This window comes from Schistocerca serialis, chromosome 8, assembly GCF_023864345.2.
Source record: "Schistocerca serialis cubense isolate TAMUIC-IGC-003099 chromosome 8, iqSchSeri2.2, whole genome shotgun sequence".
NCBI classification, from domain to species: Eukaryota; Metazoa; Arthropoda; class Insecta; order Orthoptera; family Acrididae; genus Schistocerca; species Schistocerca serialis.
The window spans coordinates 452,712,622-452,733,094 of NC_064645.1; the positions used below are offsets into that span (position 1 = coordinate 452,712,622).

At 44.6% G+C, this 20,473-nt stretch overlaps 2 protein-coding genes across 2 annotated transcripts in view; one reads left to right on the top strand and one right to left on the bottom strand.

Annotated features, from left to right (window-relative positions):
* LOC126416633 (uncharacterized) overlaps positions 1–1,760 on the bottom strand; it is a 276,018-nt gene extending 274,258 nt beyond the window's left edge. Inside the window, exons 1-2 of the mRNA XM_050084398.1 lie at positions 1,702–1,760; positions 1,447–1,572 (exon numbers count right to left, since the gene is read on the bottom strand). The gene's annotated coding sequence lies outside the window, so the exon portion shown is untranslated. The remainder of the gene's footprint in view (positions 1–1,446; positions 1,573–1,701) is intronic.
* A 221-nt stretch (positions 1,761–1,981) lies between these two features.
* LOC126416357 (proteasome subunit beta type-5-like) overlaps positions 1,982–20,473 on the top strand; it is a 46,749-nt gene continuing 28,257 nt past the window's right edge. Inside the window, exons 1-2 of the mRNA XM_050084038.1 lie at positions 1,982–2,199; positions 13,903–14,053. Coding sequence (XP_049939995.1) covers positions 2,053–2,199; positions 13,903–14,053 — 298 coding nt within the window. The 5' untranslated portion in view covers positions 1,982–2,052. The remainder of the gene's footprint in view (positions 2,200–13,902; positions 14,054–20,473) is intronic.

The window sequence follows — 20,473 nt, forward strand, 5'->3', positions numbered from 1 at the left end:
TCTGACCACCTCCCTTTTGAACTAAAGATGCTGGGAGACAATGAAGCTTTAAAAACAAATTCAAATTAGCCTATGTCTGACATGATCATCCAATACAAAGATGAATTTCTGAATAGATAGTACACACCATGGCCTTTTTAACCCCAAAATCACATTAAAAAATAAAACAAGCGATGTTTTAACTTGCCAATGAAATTCACATTTACACCATTTGATTTGTTGATGACACGCTACCAGTAAAGGACACCATATACATGGTCCTGTAAATCATATAATGTAAAATCACGGTAAGAATAAAAATAAACAAAACTTTCTTTAGGTCTCACTTTGCTAGATCAATTACAACCTAAAATATGTTCACTGTTTACAGTTTTCAATAAACTAAACTCACTGATGATGGCACAGCTGTGCCGAACCATGTTTCAGTAACAAAAAAAAAAAAACAATGTTTTTACATAAAAAGGAGAATCTTTATCCAATAATTTAACTGCAAACATGGAAAGAAAGCCAAGAGCTGCAGATCCAAAAGATGAATACTAAAAATACCTGTGACATGTATACAGTAATGTCAAGTACTGCTGATCGACAAGAGAAGGAAAATGAAGTAGGCCCCTACCAGTAAAAAACAGCCATGTTCAATGTTGGGACACCCCAGGTTATAACAAAAACAATGTAGGGCATACTGGATAGAAATATGAGAAACAGACATAATCATGAACACCGTATCTGTTCAGGCAAAGATGTCAAGCAGGGAACTTCTCAAGAGACAGGTGTAAGACTACACTGTTACAGGTTCATGAAGATTTCATCAGTCACAGCCATGAGTCTCCCTAAAAGGAATAATCTGTAAGGTGTCCTAGGTAATATAAAAATATACCGATTCGTCGATTTTTTTTAATCTGCATTACTTACGCTTCAGAAATAAAAGGAAAAATTGAATCAAATGGTAAATATATCCTGATGACAAAAAATCACACACAGTGACGCGTAATGAATACTCTCTTTCCAGGGTTTATCTATATCCAGTAAGGCATTAAATAAGTTCCATCGAAGAGATATGTGCAGACGACATGGCTTTCCCCACATAAATGCATTAAATAAAATACAGAATGCAAAACTTTAATGTAAATAAATCTGCAAAGAAGTTGCGTCCTACTGGTAACACCAGATTGCTAGTAAATTACAGAGCAACGGAGGGCGAGAAAATACCGCTGGTGACGTGTTTGGCCCTAAGTATGATAACGGTGTTAATGATGTCGGGCAGATATTTGTCGTGAAATTTCGGTGTTTGTTAACATCAATGACCACTAATTTAGAAAACTAAAAGCTTGTTTTGGAAAAAATATCACTATATCGAAGAACATGACATTGATTTCTTTCACAACAACTGAGGTGGTTGTTAATCCATGATTCAATTAAATAAATAAAATGCCAATGATTACTTACGATTCCTTGAGACAAACACCAATTTGCCGAACGTGACGCCGCACAGAAACTAAGAACCTGCGACGCCTGTCACAACAAACATGCGTCACTCACAGCGCAGGAAATTTAAAGACCTTTCTGGCACATCTGTAAATGTTATTCATTTCGGTTTACTTGCGACTGATGAATTTCCTTAAACAAACGCTTCTCCACATCACTGAAGCGAGCAACATTTTAACAACAAAACATATTTACACACAACTCCTGTCACCTTACCTGCCATAATGCATCAATAAACAAACAACTTCTACTTCTCCGTACAATATGACGCAACTACTGAGCGGTCAAAGAGAATAGAGTGTAGGCATGCAATTGTTCGTATCACTTCGTTCCTTTAATGAATAGTATAGTAGGGTTTGATGATTTAATCTTCATAGTATTTTTCCGTTAAATTTTTAGTGGTATAGTTCCCGAAATTATTTTTATTCTCAAAAGCATGGGTAAATCAACATTTTAAAAATTCGTTGAATCTTATGTTGGCCAACCTGCCATGACTAGAAGAAGTGCAAACGCTGAGTGTTACAGGAGTTACTTGTGACTTGTGAGTTTGGCGTCCGTTTTGTCATAATGGCATTGGAAGTGCTTACTGGTTGTGGGAGCAATTTTGTAAATCCTTGTCGTGTCAATCAGGATTTACACGATGGATTCGATTTTAATTTCTCAGCTGGAAATTTTACTCACAACATGCAGTTGGCGAAACCTCCATTCTCGAACGTAAGTGCAAGATATTTGCCTAAAGGCAATGATGGTACATTTTTCTAATATCACCAGTAACACTTAAAAAGGAAAAAGAAAACTGCCGTTGAGCAACCTTTGTTTTTTTTTCTCTCTGTCAATACATATAGCATTCTGTCCCTATTCCTTTTCTTTCATTTTTAGCCTGTATTATAGTGTGTGTTAAATACTTTTTAATGAAAAATGACGCTTTACCGTGACTAGTTGTTATGAACAATTTTTATAACCGAAACGCCCTGCTATGACTGTTACTACAGCTTTCGGGTTCAATTAGTCTTTGTTCTGCAAATTCCAAGTGCTGTCGATCTTTATTACGGTGGGACTAAGAGGAAGGCGTGACAATGGTATTCTAACCACTGAGACTGCTCTTTACAGAAAATGCTAGATTTAAGCATGTTCCTGCTTTCATTAAGCTTTTGTTGTTGTATGGCTTATCTGGCTATGGAAGGATGACCCTGTGGGATCTGGTATGTAAATGAAATTCTGAACCAGTTTTGTTTAGCGGAACAATATCACCTGCCCAAACTGAAAAAAATTTAATTGAGCGTTTCTGGTTGTTTTCCACTATAATGTAGGCAAATTTTTTTCGCAAACAGCAGAGTGAAAATAATTAGTAAAAGAATACTTATAGGCTTCCCTTAATCAATCGTTTTATGACACCACCACAGTTAAGAGGTCTGCTTGCAGCAGCATACAGTTGAAACTACTTTATGCAACTTTTAATTATTTTGGCTTATATTATGGATTATTTAAGTTTCCATCCACATTGGATCGCCATTTTGTAAGTTGATGATGCATGAAGACAATTGGGTTGCAGCATTACTATATTCCTAGGCATTAAGTTATACACTGAAGCACCAAAGAAACTGGTGTAGACATGCATAAACAAATACAGATATATGTAAACAGGCAGAATATGGCTCTACGATCGGCAATGCATATATAAGACAACAAGTGTCTGGCACAATTGTTAGATCACTTACTGCTATTACAATCTATAAAGATATGAGTGAGTTTGAACATGGTGTTATAATCAGCATACAAGCGATGGGACACATCTCCGAGGTAGCAGTGAAGTAGGGATTTTCCCATATGACCATTTCACAAGTGTATTGTGAATGTCAGGAATCCAGTAAAGCATCTAATCTCAAACATCGCTGCAGCTGGAAAAAGATCCTGCAGGAACGGAACCAACAGTGTCTGAAGAGAACTGTTCAACATGACAAGAGTGCAACCCTTCTGCAAATTGCTGCAGATTTCAATGGTGGGCCATCAACAAGTGTCATCATGTGAACCATTCAATGATACATCATCGATATGGGCTTCGGAGCCAACGGCCCACTCATGTACCCTTGATGACTGCATGACACAAAGATTTATGCCTCATCTGGGCCTGTCAACATCGATATTGGACTATTGATGACTGGAAATGTGTTGCCTGGTCAGATGAGTTTTGTTTCAAATTGTATCGAGTGGATGGATGTGTACAGGTGTGGAGACAACCTCATGAATCCATGGACCCTGCATGTCAGTAGGGGACTGTTCAAAGTGGTGGAGGCTCTGTAATGATGTGGGGCATGTGCAGTTGGATTGATATGGGACTCCTGATACGTGTAGATACAACTGTGACGGGTGACGCGCACATAAGCATCCTTTCTGATCACATGCATCCATTCATGTCAATTGTGCATTCCGACAAACTTGGGCAATTCCAGCAGGACAATGTGACACCCCCCATGTTCTGGATTGCTACAGAGTGGCTCCAGGAACACACTTCTGAGCTTAAACACTTCTACTGGCCACCAAACTCCACAAACATGAACATTTTTGAGCATAACATGGATGCCTTGCAACATGTTGTTCAGAAGAGATCTCCACCCCCTTGTACTCTTACGGATTTATGGACAGCTCTGCAGGAATCATGGTATCAATCCCCTCCAGCGCTACTCCAGACTTTAGTAGAGTCCATGTGACATCGTGTTGCGGCACTTGTGCATGCTCACAGGGGCCATACACGATAATAGGCAGGTATACCAGTTTCTTTGACTCTTCGGTGTATATCAGTCTGTAACTTATATTAAAATAATGTAATGAATGAACTCCACAAATCTGAGGGCTTCAATTCAACTAAATACCAAGGAATTACAATTACAAGCAACTTAAATTGGAAAGACCACAGAGATAATACTGTGGGGGAAGGCGAAACAAGACTGCACTGTTTGCAGAATACTTAAAAGATGCGGCAAACCCACTAAAGAGACAGCCTACATTACACTTGTCCATCCTCTGCTGGAATATTACTGCACAGTGTGAGATCCTTACCAGGTAGGATTGACGGAGGACATCAAAAAAGTGCAAAGAAGGGCAGCTTGTTTTGTGTTCTCACGCAATGGGGGCGAGTGTCACTAATATGATACGCGAGCTGGGGTGGCAGTCACTGAAACAAAGGCGGTTTTCTTTGTGGCAAGATCTGTTTACGAAATTTAAATCACCAACTCTCTCTTCCGAATGCGAAAACATTTTGTTGACACCCATCTACGTAGGAAGAAATGATCATCATAATAAAATAAGAGAAATCAGAGCTTGAATGGAAAGATTTAGGTGTTCCTTTTTCTCACGTGCCATTTGAGTCAGGATTGCATTTTGGTTTCTCATGTTCAGTATTCTTTGGCTAACTTCAGTTTCTTGTAATAAGCTTTTAAAAAATTATTTTTCTTTTGTAACCACGTTTTTCAATTACTTAGCAGTATTGTCAAAAAAAGTACTTCCAGTTTTGTAATGATATAATGCAAGTATCATAAATATGGTGTATAGGGTTTCTTAGCAATATTGTCACGAAGAAATCATCAAAAATATTTTATAAACATTACAGAACTAGTTATATATGTATTTTTAGAATCACTATTGTTTTTATATTATGTATTTGACTTTCACTGACAGAATCTACGTACTGGAGTGATACCTGTTGTACTTATCATTCTGTCTCATGCACTGGCTATTGACAGTCTTGTGACACCCTGGTAGGCATGACATGTTATGGGAACAATGTTTTGATGAACTGTGATGTACATAGTAATTTGTAATTTTGACTTGCCAAAGGATTGCTCATTTCGTGTATGTGTATCTGGAAATTCAATGGAAATACTTTGTGTGCATGGCTGTCACAGGGTGTTTGTAATAACCTTTATGAAGGTGGGCTGTCATTTGGTTCTTCTATAGGTTAATGTAGCATTATTTGCATAATATTTCTAGTGCTTCTTATAATTTTACTACAGATCTCTGTTGATATCTGAATTCAATCTGACTGTAATTAACAGGCCTAGGTGAACTCAAGTTAACAATCAGATGTTTTTACCGGCCACCCAATTCCACTGCAACAGCTAAAGAATCACTCAAAGAAAGTCTGTGCTCAGAAGTGCACTGACCATCCAGTATTAGTTGGAGGGGACTTTAACAGACCTAGTGTAGACTGGGTCTCTATGGATCCATTGTAAGTGTTATGGGTAGACATTCTTGTGTAGTAGTTCTGAACAAGTTTTCCAAAAACTTACCGTGAGTAGCTAGTTTGACAACTCCCACACAATGGAAATACCCCCCAGGGGGTCCACAACTCTTTTGTGGACACGTGCGTAGCGAGCACGGGACCCCGAGCTAATGTGGCCCTCCTTCCTTTCCGGGCTGCATACCTTCCCTTCCCTTCCCTTCCCTTTCTGCATCCCTCCCCGTCCCCCATCTTTGCCCCCCCCCCCCTCACCTCTGGCTCTTTCCTTCCATTTCTCCCCCTCTGGGAGTACGGTTTGTGCCTACGTCCGGAGACGGACGCTCGAAACTGTTCCAAATTCCTTGCTTTCTACACTTACAAGTCCTCGTCCTTCCTCTGTCCTTCTCCTTTCCTTCCCTCTTCTCCTTGCCCTTTTCTCCGCTGCGGCGTTTGAGACCCCCTCTTCTTTCCTTTCCATTTCTCTTTTTTCCTCCCTGTGCGTGTCTGAAGGCCGACCCACGCACTTCAATGCGTAGCCGGTGACGGGGTAACGCGTAATTCCCCGCCCCGGGTAGACAGGTAGGACACGTACGTACCCCCTGGTAACGGCCAGGCCCAGGGAGGGGTGATTACCCGAGCTGATACCTTCCGAAAGTGCCGATTGGTCCCTCCGTCCGTTTGTCGGGAGGTGTGACCTGAGGTGTAAACAATCACCTAAGGCGGGTATGCCCTCGGTGAGGGCCCCCACAAGGGAGGAGCGCGCCATCGGAGACACCGGTAATCATGGGGGATTCTTCCGCAATGGTTTCCTCACCTTCCACTATGTCTGGTCACAAACGTAAGTTCACCGAGTCTCAGCCACAGACGGTTCTTCCATCGTTGCCACAGTTCCTTGTTGTTTCTCGGTCTGACGAAAGTCACGACTTTTCCACGGTCAACCCTTTCATTATTCAGAAAGGTGTCGACGCAATTGCGGGTCCTGTAAAGTCTTGTTCCAGATTACGGAATGGCACCCTGTTGTTAGAAACACACAGTGCCCTCCAGGCTCAAAAATTGCTGCGTACTTCTCTGCTCCACACCTTCCCTGTCCGGGTGGAACCCCACCGTACCTTAAATTCCTCGCGTGGAGTCGTTTATACACGCTCTCTCGATGGATTGTCTGACGAAGAAATTCAGCACTACCTGTCTGACCAGGGCGTCACGGCTGTTCATCGGGTTATGAAAAGGGTTGACTCGAACCTCATTCCAACCCGCACTGTCTTCTTGACATTTGACAAAGTTCAACTCCCATCAAAAATCAAAGCAGGCTATGAGATAATTTCCGTTCGCCCTTATGTCCCAAACCCTACGCGTTGCTATCGATGTCAGCGGTTCAATCACACCAGCCAGTCCTGTTCCAATCCGGCCAAATGTGTTACGTGTGGCAAGGATGCCCATGAGGGTGCTTGTCCACCTCCATCCCCTCGCTGCATCAACTGTATGGGTGACCACGCTGCTTCCTCTCGAGATTGCCCCGTGTATAAGGACGAAAAGCTCATCCAGGAAATAAGAGTGAAGGAAAAGGTGTCGACCTTTGCTGCTCGAAAATTATTCGCCAGTCGACAGCCCACCGTGCCTCAGAAAGGAAAATACAGCACTGTCCTTGCTTCTCCTCGGCCAACAAAGGAGGCGGCCACGCAGACTTGCGACCTCACCTTTAGTACCACGGTCGTCAGATCGGCCAGCGCAAAGATCGCCCGTTCAACCTCACCACTTTCGCCTGCCCACTCAATGGCTCACCCTTCGTCGGGTTCTGCTAAATCTCGAGCCCAAAAGTCAGACGCCAAGTCTTCGAAAAAAGAGCATTCTCGTGAAGACTTTTTACGTACCGCAACTTCACAACCATCGGTTCCTCCTTCATCTAAACATCATACTTCCAAGAAGGCTACGAAGAAACACAGTTCCTCTCCTTCTCCGCCAAGGCGTGTCCCATCTACAGCACCACCTGGCGGAAATCGCCCTCGGCCGTCTTCTGTGTCGCCGAGGCGCACTGCTGGTGGCCGGTCAACCGGCCGATCGCTGGTGGCAGGAGCTGCTCCTGACCAACCTATGGATCAGGATCTTCTGCCTTCGACTGAATGCCATTCCATGCTGTCGGTCGCAAGCTCTGAGCAGTCGTTGAGTTGACAGCACCCTTGGTCACGTTCCTCCATTTTCTGTTCACCCTATGTCCATTATCCACTGGAATATCCGCGGCATTCGAGCCAATCGGGATGAATTGTCGATCCTCTTACGATCCTACTCGCCGGTCATCTTCTGTCTTCAGGAAACAAAGCTGCGTCCCCATGACCGCTTTGTTCTCCCTCATTTTCAGTCCGTCCGATATGACCTCCCCTCTGTTGAAGGCACTCCAGCCCATGGAGGACTCATGATTCTGCTCCATGATACTCTCCATTATCACCCAATCCCCTTAAACAGTTCCTTCCAAGCTGTCGCCGTCCGTCTTTCCCTTTCTGGATACACGTTCTCTCTTTGTACGGTATACATTCCATCGTCCACACCAATGGCACGAGCTGATCTCCTTCATCTTTATGATCAGCTTCCACCCCCCTATTTGCTGGTTGGGGACTTCAATGCCCACCACCCGCTTTGGGGATCTCCGCATCCTTGTCCACGTGGCTCCCTATTGCTAGATGTCTTCCACCAAGCGGATCTAGTCTGCCTCAACACTGGGGTCCCCACATTTTTCTCTGCCTCCACGACAAATTTATCTCATTTGGACCTTGCGGTCGGTACTGTTCCGCTAGCTCGGCGCTTCGAATGGTTCGCCCTTGATGATACACACTCGAGTGACCACTTTCCATGTGTCCTTAGACTGCAGCCTCAACTGCCCTACATGCGCCCGCGACGCTGGAAGTTTGCCCAAGCCGATTGGACACTTTTTTTTCGTCTCTAGCGACATTCGATGACCGTCGCTTTCCCAGCATCGACGATGAGGTCACACATGTTACTGACGTTATTCTCACCGCTGCGGAACGTTCAATACCACGCAACTCCGAATTGCCCCGGCGCCCCCCCAGTTCCTTGGTGGAACAAGGCATGCCGTGACGCAATACGTGAGCGGCGACGTGCTCTTCACATTTTCCGTCACCATCCAACTTTGGCCAACTGTATCCGATATAAGCAGCTCCGTGCGCGATGCCGTCGCGTCATCCGCGATAGCAAGAAGGCAAACTGGAAATTCTTTATTAGCTCATTTAACACCTTCACTCCCTCCTCGGAAATTTGGAGTCTGCTTCGACGGTTCTCAGGTGCGCCTAGTTTCTCCCCGGTCTCTGGGCTCACTGTCGCGAATGATACCTTAGTGGACCCCGTCACAATTTCTAACTCATTGGGTCAGCACTTTGCTGAGATTTCGAGCTCTTAAAATTACCCGCCAGCGTTTCTCCCGAAGAAACGTGCAGCGGAAGTGCGACATCTTGCTTTCTCCTCTCACAATCACAAAAGCTACAATACTGTTTTCTCCATGCGGGAACTCCAACATGCCCTCTCTTCTCGCTCCTCCGCCCCAGGACCGGATGGTATCCATGTCCAAATGTTGCTGCATTTATCAACCCATAGTCTGCGTTACCTCCTTCGCCTTTATAATCGAATTTGGACCGACAGTACCTTTCCCAGGCGATGGCGGGAAGCTATTGTCGTTCCCGTTCCGAAACCTGGAAAGGACAAACATCTCCCCTCTAGTTATCGCCCCATTTCTCTCACGGGTAGTGTCTGTAAGGTTTTGGAGCGTATGGTGAATTACCGTTTAGCTTCGTGGCTGGAATCCCGCAGTCTTTTAACACCAGCCCAATGCGGATTCCGAAAGCATTGTTCTGCAGTTGACCATCTTGTTGCTCTCTCCACTTTTATCATGAACAATTTTCTCCGGAAACGCCAAACGGTAGCAATATTTTTTGATCTGGAGAGAGCATACGATACCTGTTGGAGGACAGGCATCCTCCGCACACTGTTCTCTTGGGGCTTTCGGGGCCGGCTGCCCCTTTTTCTTCGCGAATTTATGGCAGAGCGCACATTTAGGGTGCGGGTGAACACTACTCTCTCCTGTACTTTCGCCCAAGAAAACGGGGTACCTCAGGGCTCCGTGCTGAGTGTTGTACTGTTTGCCATCGCCATTAATCCCATTATGGATTGTCTCCTTCCTGATGTCTCGGGCTCCCTCTTTGTGGACGATTTTGCGATCTACTACAGCTCTCAACGGACCAGCCTTCGTGAAAGACGTCTTCAAGGATGTCTCGATCGCCTCCACTCATGGAGCATCGAAACCGGCTTCCGTTTCTCACCCAGTAAGACCGTTTGTGTTAATTTTTGGCGACGTAAGGAGTTTCTTCCGCCCTCCTTACATCTAGGTCCTGTCAACCTTCCGTTTTCCGACGTCGCTAAATTCTTGGGTCTTATGTTTGACAGAAAACTGTGCTGGTCCTCCCACGTTTCCTATCTTTCGGCTCGCTGTCTGCGTTCCCTTAACACCCTCCGTGTCCTGAATGGTACCTCCTGGGGAGCGGACCGAGTGGTCCTTCTCCGCCTCTATCGCGCCTTAGTGCGCTCGAAATTGGATTATGGAAGCATAGTCTACTCCTCTGCTCGGCTGTCTATTCTTCGGCATCTCGACTCTATCCACCACCGTGGATTACGTTTAGTGTCTGGAGCTTTTTACACCAGCCCTGTGGAAAGCCTTTATGCTGAGACTGCTGAGCCTCCGCTGTCCAATCGGCGGGCAGTCCTTCTGAGTCGTTATGCTAGCCATCTTTCTTCCATGCCTGCTAATCCAGCCCATTACCTTTTTTTCGACGCCTCCTTTGATGTAGGGTATGCAGGCCGCTCCTCCTCCCTACTACCCCCGGGAGTCCGCTTCCGTCAACTGCTCCATTCTCTTTCCTTCCGCTTTCCTAAAACCTTCTTGACAACTTGGGGTGCGGCACCACCTTGGCTCCGTCCCCGGATCGACTTGCTCCGAGACCTATGTCAATTTCCCAAGGATGGTACCCCTACGCTTGTTTACCGTCGGGCATTTGCTGCTCTATGTGCACAAATGACAGACGCCACATTTATTTACACCGACGGCTCGAAAACATCGTTAGGTGTAGGGAGTGCCTATATTGTTGGCGACACCCCAAATCACTTTCGGCTTCCCGACCAGTGTTCTGTTTATACTGCGGAGCTTTACGCTGTTCTCCAGGCTGTCCACTACATCCGCCGCCATCAGCGGATACAGTACATAATCTGCTCAGATTCTCTCAGCTCTCTCCTCAGTCTCCAAGCTCTTTACCCTGTGCACCCTCTGGTCCACCGGATTCAGGACTGTCTGCGCTTGCTCCACCTGGGGGTCGTCTCGGTGGCGTTCCTCTGGCTCCCGGGACACGCTGGTATCTGTGGGAATGAGGCGGCCGATATAGCGGCCAAGGCTGCACTCTCTCTTCCTCGGCCAGCTATTCAGTCGCTTCCCATTACCGATCTACGGAGCGGTTTATGTCGCCAAGTTGCTCATTTATGGCATGCGCATTGGTCAACACTTCCCCATAATAAATTGCGGGAAGTGAAAGCCCTTCCTTGCGCTTGGACCTCTTCCTCCCGAACGCGTCGTCGGGAGGAGGTAATTTTAGCTAGACTCCGGATAGGGCACTGTCTTTTTAGCCATCGACATCTTTTAAGCGGTGATCCTCCCCCACTCTGTCCCCACTGCTCTCAGCTGTGCACGGTCAGACACCTTTTAATTGAATGCCCCTATTTTAATCCGTTACGCTCCCGTCTACAGCTATCGCCTGATTTATCGTCGATTTTAGCAGATGACACGCGCTCAGTCGACCGCGTTCTCCAGTTTATTAGTGACAGTGATATGACGTCAGTCATTTGAAGCTTTTTTCGGGACAACCAACCCCTTTCTATAGTGGATTTTTAAGCATTCCTTCTGCCTTTAGTTTCTCAAATTTTATGACTTTGTTCCCATTGCTGCTGGTTTTAAATTTCGTTTTTTTCCTCTTTCCTAAGTCACGGGCTGGGCGCTAATGACCATAGACGTTTTGCGCTCTAAAACCACAAACAAAAAAACAAAACAAAAAAGGAAATATCGTAGATTTTGTAGCTACAAACAGGTGTGACAAAAAGTGTGTGTGTGTAGAGAGAGCGATTAGTGATCATAAAATAGTGAAAGTGGAGACTGAAGTTCGTTGAATCCACCAAGAAGCCTAGGGAAGTTTCTGTGGTGGAATGAGCAGATAGTTGTTGTTGTCCGACTGAGACAAGGAATGGATAACATTTAGCTCCACTACAATGGACGTAGTGGAATTGTGGGCAAAGTTTGAACTAATTGTAAACCACACTCTTGGAGAAGAATGCGCTGAGTGACTGAACTGAGATGCAAAATACCATCATGGTTTAATAACAAAATTCAGACTCCTGCATGCATGCCATAGAAATAGGCATCCCTGGTGTTGAAAAGCGGTTTAAAACATGAAAAGCAAATAAGTCAACAGGTCCAGGTGGAGTCCCAGTTCTGTTTCAGAGTACTCTTCAGCACTGGACCACTATGCAGTGTGCATTTATTGCAGATCTCTTGTCTATTGCAGTCCCAAGCAATTGGAAAAAAGTGCAGGTGACTCCTGAGTATAAGAAGGGTAAAAGAATGGACTTGCTAATATTAGAGAGATTAGAGCCCACAAAGAAGCATACCGACAATCCTTCTTTCCACGAACAATACGAGACTGGAATAGAAGGGAGAACCAATTGAGGTACTCAGGGTACCCTCCGCCACACACCATCAGGTTGCTTGCGGAGTATGGATGTAGATGTACTTAACATCAATTTGGTGTAGAATTCTTTAGCATATTCAAAGTTCAGATAAAACAAATTTCCTTGAGATGGAAAAGCTTACATAAAAAAAAAAATCAGCATGCATTTAGGAAGTGTCTCTCTCATGAAACTCGGGTTGCCCTTCTCATGTGATATCTTGCAAACCATGGAGGAATAGATTACATGTTTGTAGATTTCTGGCAAGCATTTGACAGTCCCCCAATAGGGACTATTAATGAAAGTCTGAGCTTACAGATTAGGTTCCCAGATATGCGAGTATCTCGAAGAATTCTTAAGGAATATTATCCAGTATGGTGTCCTAAATCGCAAGTGCTCTTCAGAGACAAGTATAATGTCAGGAGTACCCCACCACGGAAGTGTTCATAGGACCGTTCTTGTTTTCTGTATACATAAATGATGTGATGGGTAGGGCGAGCAGCAGTCTGCAACTGTTTATTGATAACCTTGTAGTAGATGAGAAAGTGCTGTTGCAGAAGTGATTGGAGGATACAGGATAACCTGGACAGAATTTCTGTTTCATGTGATGAATGGTGGCCCATGCTAAATATAGAGAAATAGGAGTTGATGTAGATGAGTAGGTCAAACAACTGTACTAGTAGGCGCTGCTTGACACTGTAAAGTCAATTACAAATCTGTGTATTGCTGCGAAGTTATATGAAATGAAACAGGCTTGTAAGGTCAGCTGTAGGGAAGGCAGATTGTAGTATCTTATTTATTGGGTGAATTTTATGCAAGTATAGCTCATCTATAAAGGGACCCCACACAGAACCGCAGTGTGACCCTTTCCAGAGCACTATCTGAGTTTTTGGAATCCCCACCAGGGTAGATTAAAGAAAGACAACAAAGCAATTTAGCCCAGTGTTGCTAGATTTGTCATTGGTTGGTTCAGTCAACATGCAAATATTGTGGAAATGCCTTACAAACTTGGATAAAAATTTCAGGAGGGAAGATGATGTCCTTTTTGCAAAACACTAGTGAGAAAATTTAGGTAATCATCATTTGCAGCTTACTGAACAACGGTTCTACTGCTGCCAACGTACATTTCATATAAGGACTGTGAAGAATAGTTAGATAAATTTTTGCTAATTTGGAGGCAAATGGCAGTCGGCTTTGTATGGAGGCAGATAGATGTTTTTCTATCACTCCATTGGTGAGTGGAACAGGCAAGGGAATGGTGAGTAATAGAACAAGGTACCCTCCACCATGCTTGTGACTTGTGAGGTATGTATGTAGAGGTATCTATTTATAGGAAAACGGTGATATGCAAAAGGCTATCATGCCACGAGAGAGAATCTGCCCATTTCCGGTAATTGCACAATTGATTCAACTTTAAGTCAGTGTCTTGTTTGCAGCCAGTGGAAGACATAGAAGCATTTACCAAAGATGAACATGGGAAGAGCATGAAAATTCATTTTGACCATGGAACTACAACATTGGGTTTCATGTACAAAGGGGGTGTGGTACTTGCTGTTGATTCTCGTGCAACTGGTGGCCAGTACATTGGTAAGTCACGATTAAGATGGATATGAGAATGTACTGTGAAGAGCTGTAATGTGGCTTCTTAAATAGTGATAATCCACTTTGAAATAAATTTTAATTATTGTGTTTTGGCCTGTTTCTAGTTCTGATTTTGAGTTTGTGGGGTACTTTTGCATAATAATTACTCACTAGTACATCTAACTATGAAAGTTTTGAGCCCATGCTAGTGTTACAATATTTATGTTTTGAAATGTTATGCCAATGTAAATTAAATTAGTTCCAAAAGAGTCTAGGGTCCACAAGAAGACTCAATAGATAGAATCCTTCACAAGGAAATCTGCTTTGGAAGCATACAGCACAAGTCTAGTGTTAAGTTTCAGTTTACATTCTGAGAAATTGTTGGAAACTGTAAAATGGTAGAAAGCAAGAAGCTGCTGAATATTTTTTACCTAAACCTGCATGAAATAGTTGCAGTCAACTCAAACAAGTAACTATTATGAACGGTTTATTCTGTAATTAGTAGAGAGTATTCATTGAGATTGCTGTAATAGCCACAGATTCACTTTTCAGTTGTCAAATAGTTTCAATTTGAGCACGGATTTAGCAAGAACTACTTACATGAAACACAGCTCATCCTTTTTACATGATATCTGGCAGACCAACAGGCAGATTCTAATTTCTGGGAAACATTAGGCATATTATGAAACTGTAGACTGTTAAAAATCTGAGCTTTCAGAGTATATCCTTGAATAAGTGATATAATCCAGTATGTTGTCTTGACAGCTAGTGTTCATCCAATACAGTGGTGGCACCAGTAGAGCCCAGGGAAATGTGCATAGACCACTATTGATTGCAGTGTATAAATGCAATCTGTCATATAGTGCGCAGCAGTCTTAGACTAGTAGTTGATGACGTCAACAATAGTGTGTTATCGTGTCATTGACTGTACGGGAATTAATACTTAGAGGTCTAACTGCTTACATACATTGTGGGACTGAAAAACCAATCATTCATGAAATTTTTTAAAATGTCATTGGTAAGTGCTTACTTGATGTATCATAAAGAAAAATGCATGTTGCAAAAGAGCAATTTTCAAGGTTTATTTTACATACTTTTTCTTAATTATCTTTTGTTAAACAATAGTAATTAAAAAAAATTGTTACCAAAAAAATATTTTTCAGTTTTTGCGGGTGATTAGTTTCATTGTGAAAGATTTTCAGGGATTCAGGTGTTTAGAGTGATAGTACATTCATGACATGACCAGCTCATTTCCTTCGTACTTCTGTCACTGGATTGCCCCCCCCCCCCCCCCCTCCCTAGAAGTGTACTAGAAACACTGTCATGTGTCAGTACTGAAATTTTCTTGTTGGTTTTCGAATTTCCAAGTTTCACCATAGATTGAGGGAAAAGATTGAAAATACACACAGGAAGGTAGATTCTCATCATCTGCTGCTCGTACTCTCCTTTTTTTATTTTTTTAACAGTGGCACAGTAGGCTGATTATTAGCAAATTTCCAGCCTAATTTGGCAGGAATTAGTTTCTCTTGAGAACTTCGTTACCTCCTCCTTGGATATGCAGACAACTGTTTTGCAAAGGACATATTTGGTTGACTGAACAAGATCTAACCTGCTGGAGCCTCATCATCAAATTCCTTTGCAAGGCAGGTTAGACAAAGACGAATAAGTTGTATGATAAATGAAACCCCACCAGCACTATCAATTGTTGCAATAACAGCAAAGAAAATTTTGCTAGAAAGCAGTGTACGTGAATATGAACGTTCTCTGTATGCTTTACACTCAGATATTACCTCCGAACCGAAATAATTAAATTCTTCCTCTAGAGATTCCAAACTTTTGTGCTCGCTCAAAAACAAGAAATATTTGAGAGAAGATTTAGTAAAATGGCAAAAACGAATGAAACCTGTGCAGTTCTCACAGCGACGTACACAGAATGGCACAGTTTGTCACTGTAGCAGCTCTGTGTCACTTCCTGCTTCTTTCCAGTTAATGCTATAACCAGATCACAGAGGGCAGCATCAACCAACAGTTGGGTAGGCAGATGCCTACATAGTTCTACAAAAGCTGTGCAGTTTTTGATCATTAACTGGCTCCTGTGGCCTGTGCAAGTGTGGCCTAATCTACTGCACACTGACGTTTTGCAGAAGTTTTGTAACGTGATCTGTGCTCGGGCTTGGTGTTAATGACCAGTTTAACAGGATTTCCGTTTTGTGTGATGAATGGCAATACACTTTAAACTTGGACAAATGTAAGCTAATGCAGATGGGAAGGGTCGCCATAGCTATAACATTTGAATATAGTATTAACAGTATGCGGTTTGACCTAGTCACATCAATTAAATGTCTAGGTGTAACATTTTGGAACCATGTGAAATGGAACAAGTACATAAGGCCAGTTGTGTATGGAAGGTGAGTGGTTGATCACTATTTATTGGCAGAGTGCTGCAATTGTTTAGCACGGCTCATAAAGAAGACTGAACAGAAAGCTTGTGCAGTCCATTCCTAAGTACTGTTAGAATATTTATGCTCACCACAAGGTCAAATTAAAGGAACCGCAGGGGCCCAGCTGTTACAGCGGTTTTTCCCTTCCGTGCTGCCTGTCTATCCTCTTGCTATTCTTTTTCTCCTCCTTTGGGAAACATGTCTAGGCTGTTATTGGGAATGTTCTGCATTGTATGTCTCTGACATAAGAACAGTTTCACCTTTATTTTTCACTCCCTGTTCCTTTTTAGTTTCCCTTCTCCTCTCGTTCATCTGCTTTGGCCTTTGAGGTTCTCTTTTTCTTCTTCCTCCCTGTGCACTCTCGAAGGCCGGCCCACGCATCTGACGCATAACAGGTGACTGGGTAACGCATAATTCCCAGACCTGGGTCAACAGGTAGGGTTCGAACGTATCCCCCCCTCCCCCCCTGGTACATGCCAGGCCCAGAGAGGAGTGATTGCCTGAGCTGCAACCTTCCCAAATTACCAATTGGTCCCTCTGTCAGATGTTTGGGAGGTGTGACCTGAGGTGTGAACAACCACCTAAGGTGGATGCGCCCCCTTGTGAAGGGAGCCCCCAGTTGGAAGGAGACCCTGGCAATCGTGGGGGATTTTCACGCAATGAGTCAGTCGTCTTCCCAAACAACGTCTATGAAACATAACCGTAATGAGGCTAATGATTCGAAGACCCTTCCCGCTACACCACAGTTCCTTGTGGTCCCCCGCACTGAAAACGGTCAGTTCTTCGCCACGGTAAATCCATTTATTATTCAGAAACGTGTTCATGTCGTTGCTGGCCCTGTGAAATCCTGCTCTCGTTTACGGAATGGCACTTTGCTTTTGGAGACCACTTCCGATCCTCAAGCATAACTGCTTGCTGCCCTGCTTCTCCACGTCTACCCTGTTCGTGTTGAGGCCCATAGAACTTCGAATTCTTCCTGTGGTGTAATTTACACCAGGCTGCTCGGCGGTCTAACAGAGGCCGAAATCCAATCTTACCTCTCCGATCAGGGTGTCATTGCTGTCCATTGTGAAATGAAACGGGTAAATTCCTGCTCGGTGCTCACTCGCACTCTCTTCCTCACCTTTGATAGAGTGGTGCTGCTGTCAAAGATCAAAGCAAGCTATGAAATAATTAGAGCAATGCTTTATAAACTTTAGGAAATACTTGTACCTGAATTCTGAAAAATACAACTTGCGGGAAATTGCGATTGAAGATATGAGTCCAATTAAACAGTGCCTTAGAACAATCCTGAAGCATAGTCTTCATCCTGCAGCATTCATCATCTTCAAGCTTCCTCTTGGCAGTCACCCCTGCAGGTCCAGGGAAGAGAATAGGCCGGAGGTATTCCTGCCTGTCATAAGAGGCGACTAAAAGGAGTCTCTCATGTTTAGGCCTTTATGTGATGGTCTCCTGTAGGGTTTGACCTCCATTTTTCAAAATTTTCCCGAAGAGTGAGCCAATTGGGTAAGGGCCCCTTACATGGTGCATAGTGATCATTGTGCCTTGAGATCTTTAGCCCACTTTCTCATTGTCTCTCTGCAATCCAGCTCATTCTCCATCTCTTGGGCGAGGACACCATGCACTGTGCAGTGCCGCTTTTTGCGCCAACGATGACCATGGACTTCTTTGCACCTCATATCCTGCACGGTAGCCAGTCCATTGTGGTGGGGCCTCCATGTACCCTGTTAGTTGTAACCCCCTGACAACACAGGGATTGCTCTGCTGATGTCTGCGCCGTTAACTCCCCACGTATGCCAAGGGGTAGATGCCTGTCATCCTGGGGCATTGGGGCTTCTAGCGATGGCCATCCTGCCAGGTGGCATTTCGTGCGGCTGGGTGGTGCCCGTCGGGAGGGCCCCTGGTCTGAGTGGGTGGCATCAGGGCAGATGACGTGTGATGAAGCGTACCACATCATCACATGCTGGTGATCAATCAGCAGCAGTCGCTGAGTGTTCCAAGTCTCAGTACAGTGCAAGAAAGTATGAGTCTAAATCATTCCCCTCCCTGGCCACACCATGGGAGGAACGCCAGGCTAAGGTTGGCAGCAAACATTATTTATCCCAGTACCTCGTATGTATGAGAACTGACTACTTCTTTGTTTTGATGAAGCCACAGTTTATTGTAGAGTATTTAGATGATAAGTTTGGGGAAAATGCGATCTGGGTCAGTCTTCACAAATCCAGCATCCTCTGCTCAGTCAGGGACTTTACTCACTTGTAACAATGCGGGGAATGTTTCTATTACCATCGTGCCACATAAGAGCTTAAATATGGTCTAGAGTATTATCTACCACAGGGACCTTCTTTCGCAATTTGACAATGAGCTGCATACCAATTTAGAGTGGCGAGGTGTTCATTTCATGCGGTGCGTCCATCAGGGTCCAAGGGATAATCAGGTTGCCACCGGTGCCTTCATCTTGGCCTTTGAGGGTGACACTTGACCTGAGAATGTTAAGGTGATGGTCTACTGCTGTGATGTCAAGCCGTATATCCCTCCCCTGATGCAGTGCTTTAATTGCAGGAAGTTTTGGCCATGTGTCTTCCCACTTTACTTCCAGCGTCACATGTCGAGATTCTGGACGTCCATCACATCCCAATAATCCATGTGCCCCGCCTCCCATCTGTGTCAACTGCGGAGAGCATCATTCATCTTGCTCGCCAAACAGCAGCATTTTACAGAAAGAGAGGAAAATCAAGGAGGGGCCGACTGACCTACACTGAGGCTAAGAGAAAATATAAGCACCTACATCCTGTGGCTTTGACCACCTCATACGCTGCCACTATGAGAACAGTTGTAGCCCCATCAGTTCCGCGAATTCCAGTCGGCTCTCAGAGCCAGAAGGCTACACCTACCCCCTTGTTGGTGGCCACCCCCCCCCCCCCCCACCCCCCCAACCATTGGGAACACCAGTCCCCACTTCTCTCCTCAGCTGGAGAATCATAAGTCTTCTTCGGTTCCTCTTGCCAGGAAGGGGTCCCTTGGGTCACTCCCTTCCTAGCTTTCTGCTAATGGGAAAGATCCCCCCTCCCCGTGGCTGAAGTGCCCAAAAGCAGCTGGTCGTAAGCTTCATGACCATCTTCAATCCCGGAGACTGAATCAGTGACCCCCTCCCAGCCACAGAAACCCAGGGGCAGTGAGAAAAGTCAAAAAAGAAGACCCCTAAGACCAAGGAAATTGTGGTGGCACTCACACCACTGCTATCTACATGCTCTGCATCTAGGAATAGGGTGGAGATTCTGGCGTCTGCTGAGGACCTAGATCTTGCTGGGCCCTCAGACACAATGGATATAGACTGCTCAGGCAGTAAGTCAGTGTCAGCAGGTGACTCTGAGGTGTAAACTGCCTCATCGAATGTTCCATGCCTTCCCACTCTCAGAATGACATCATCCTCCAGTGGAATTGTGGCGGTTTTTTCCACCGCCTGGCCGAGCTACGGCAACTCTTAAGCTTTACACCTGCTTTCTGCATTGCCCTCCAGGAAACCTGGTTCCCAGAAATGCGGACCCCTGCGCTCCACAACTATAAGGGATGTTACAGGAACCGTAGTGACTATAACAATGTGTCGGGTGGAGATTGCGTTTATGTCCTAAACCCAGTCTGTGCTCCTTCTAACCCCTCTTGAAGCTGTGGCTGTCAGAATAAGGACGATGCAGGAAATAACTCTCTGCGATGTATATCTTCCTCCAGATGGTACAGTATCCCCGAATGTATTAGCTGCACTGATTGATCAACTTCCTAGACCTTTCCTACTATTGGGAGATTTTAACACCCGTAACCCCTTGTGGGGTGGCACTGTGCTTACTGGCCAAGGTAGAGGTGTCGAAACTACTGTCTCAGTTCAACCTCTGCCTCTTAAATACTGGGGCCACCACACATTTCAGAGTGGCTCATGGTAGTTACTCGGCCATTCATTTATCCATTTGCAGCCCAGGACTTCTCCCGT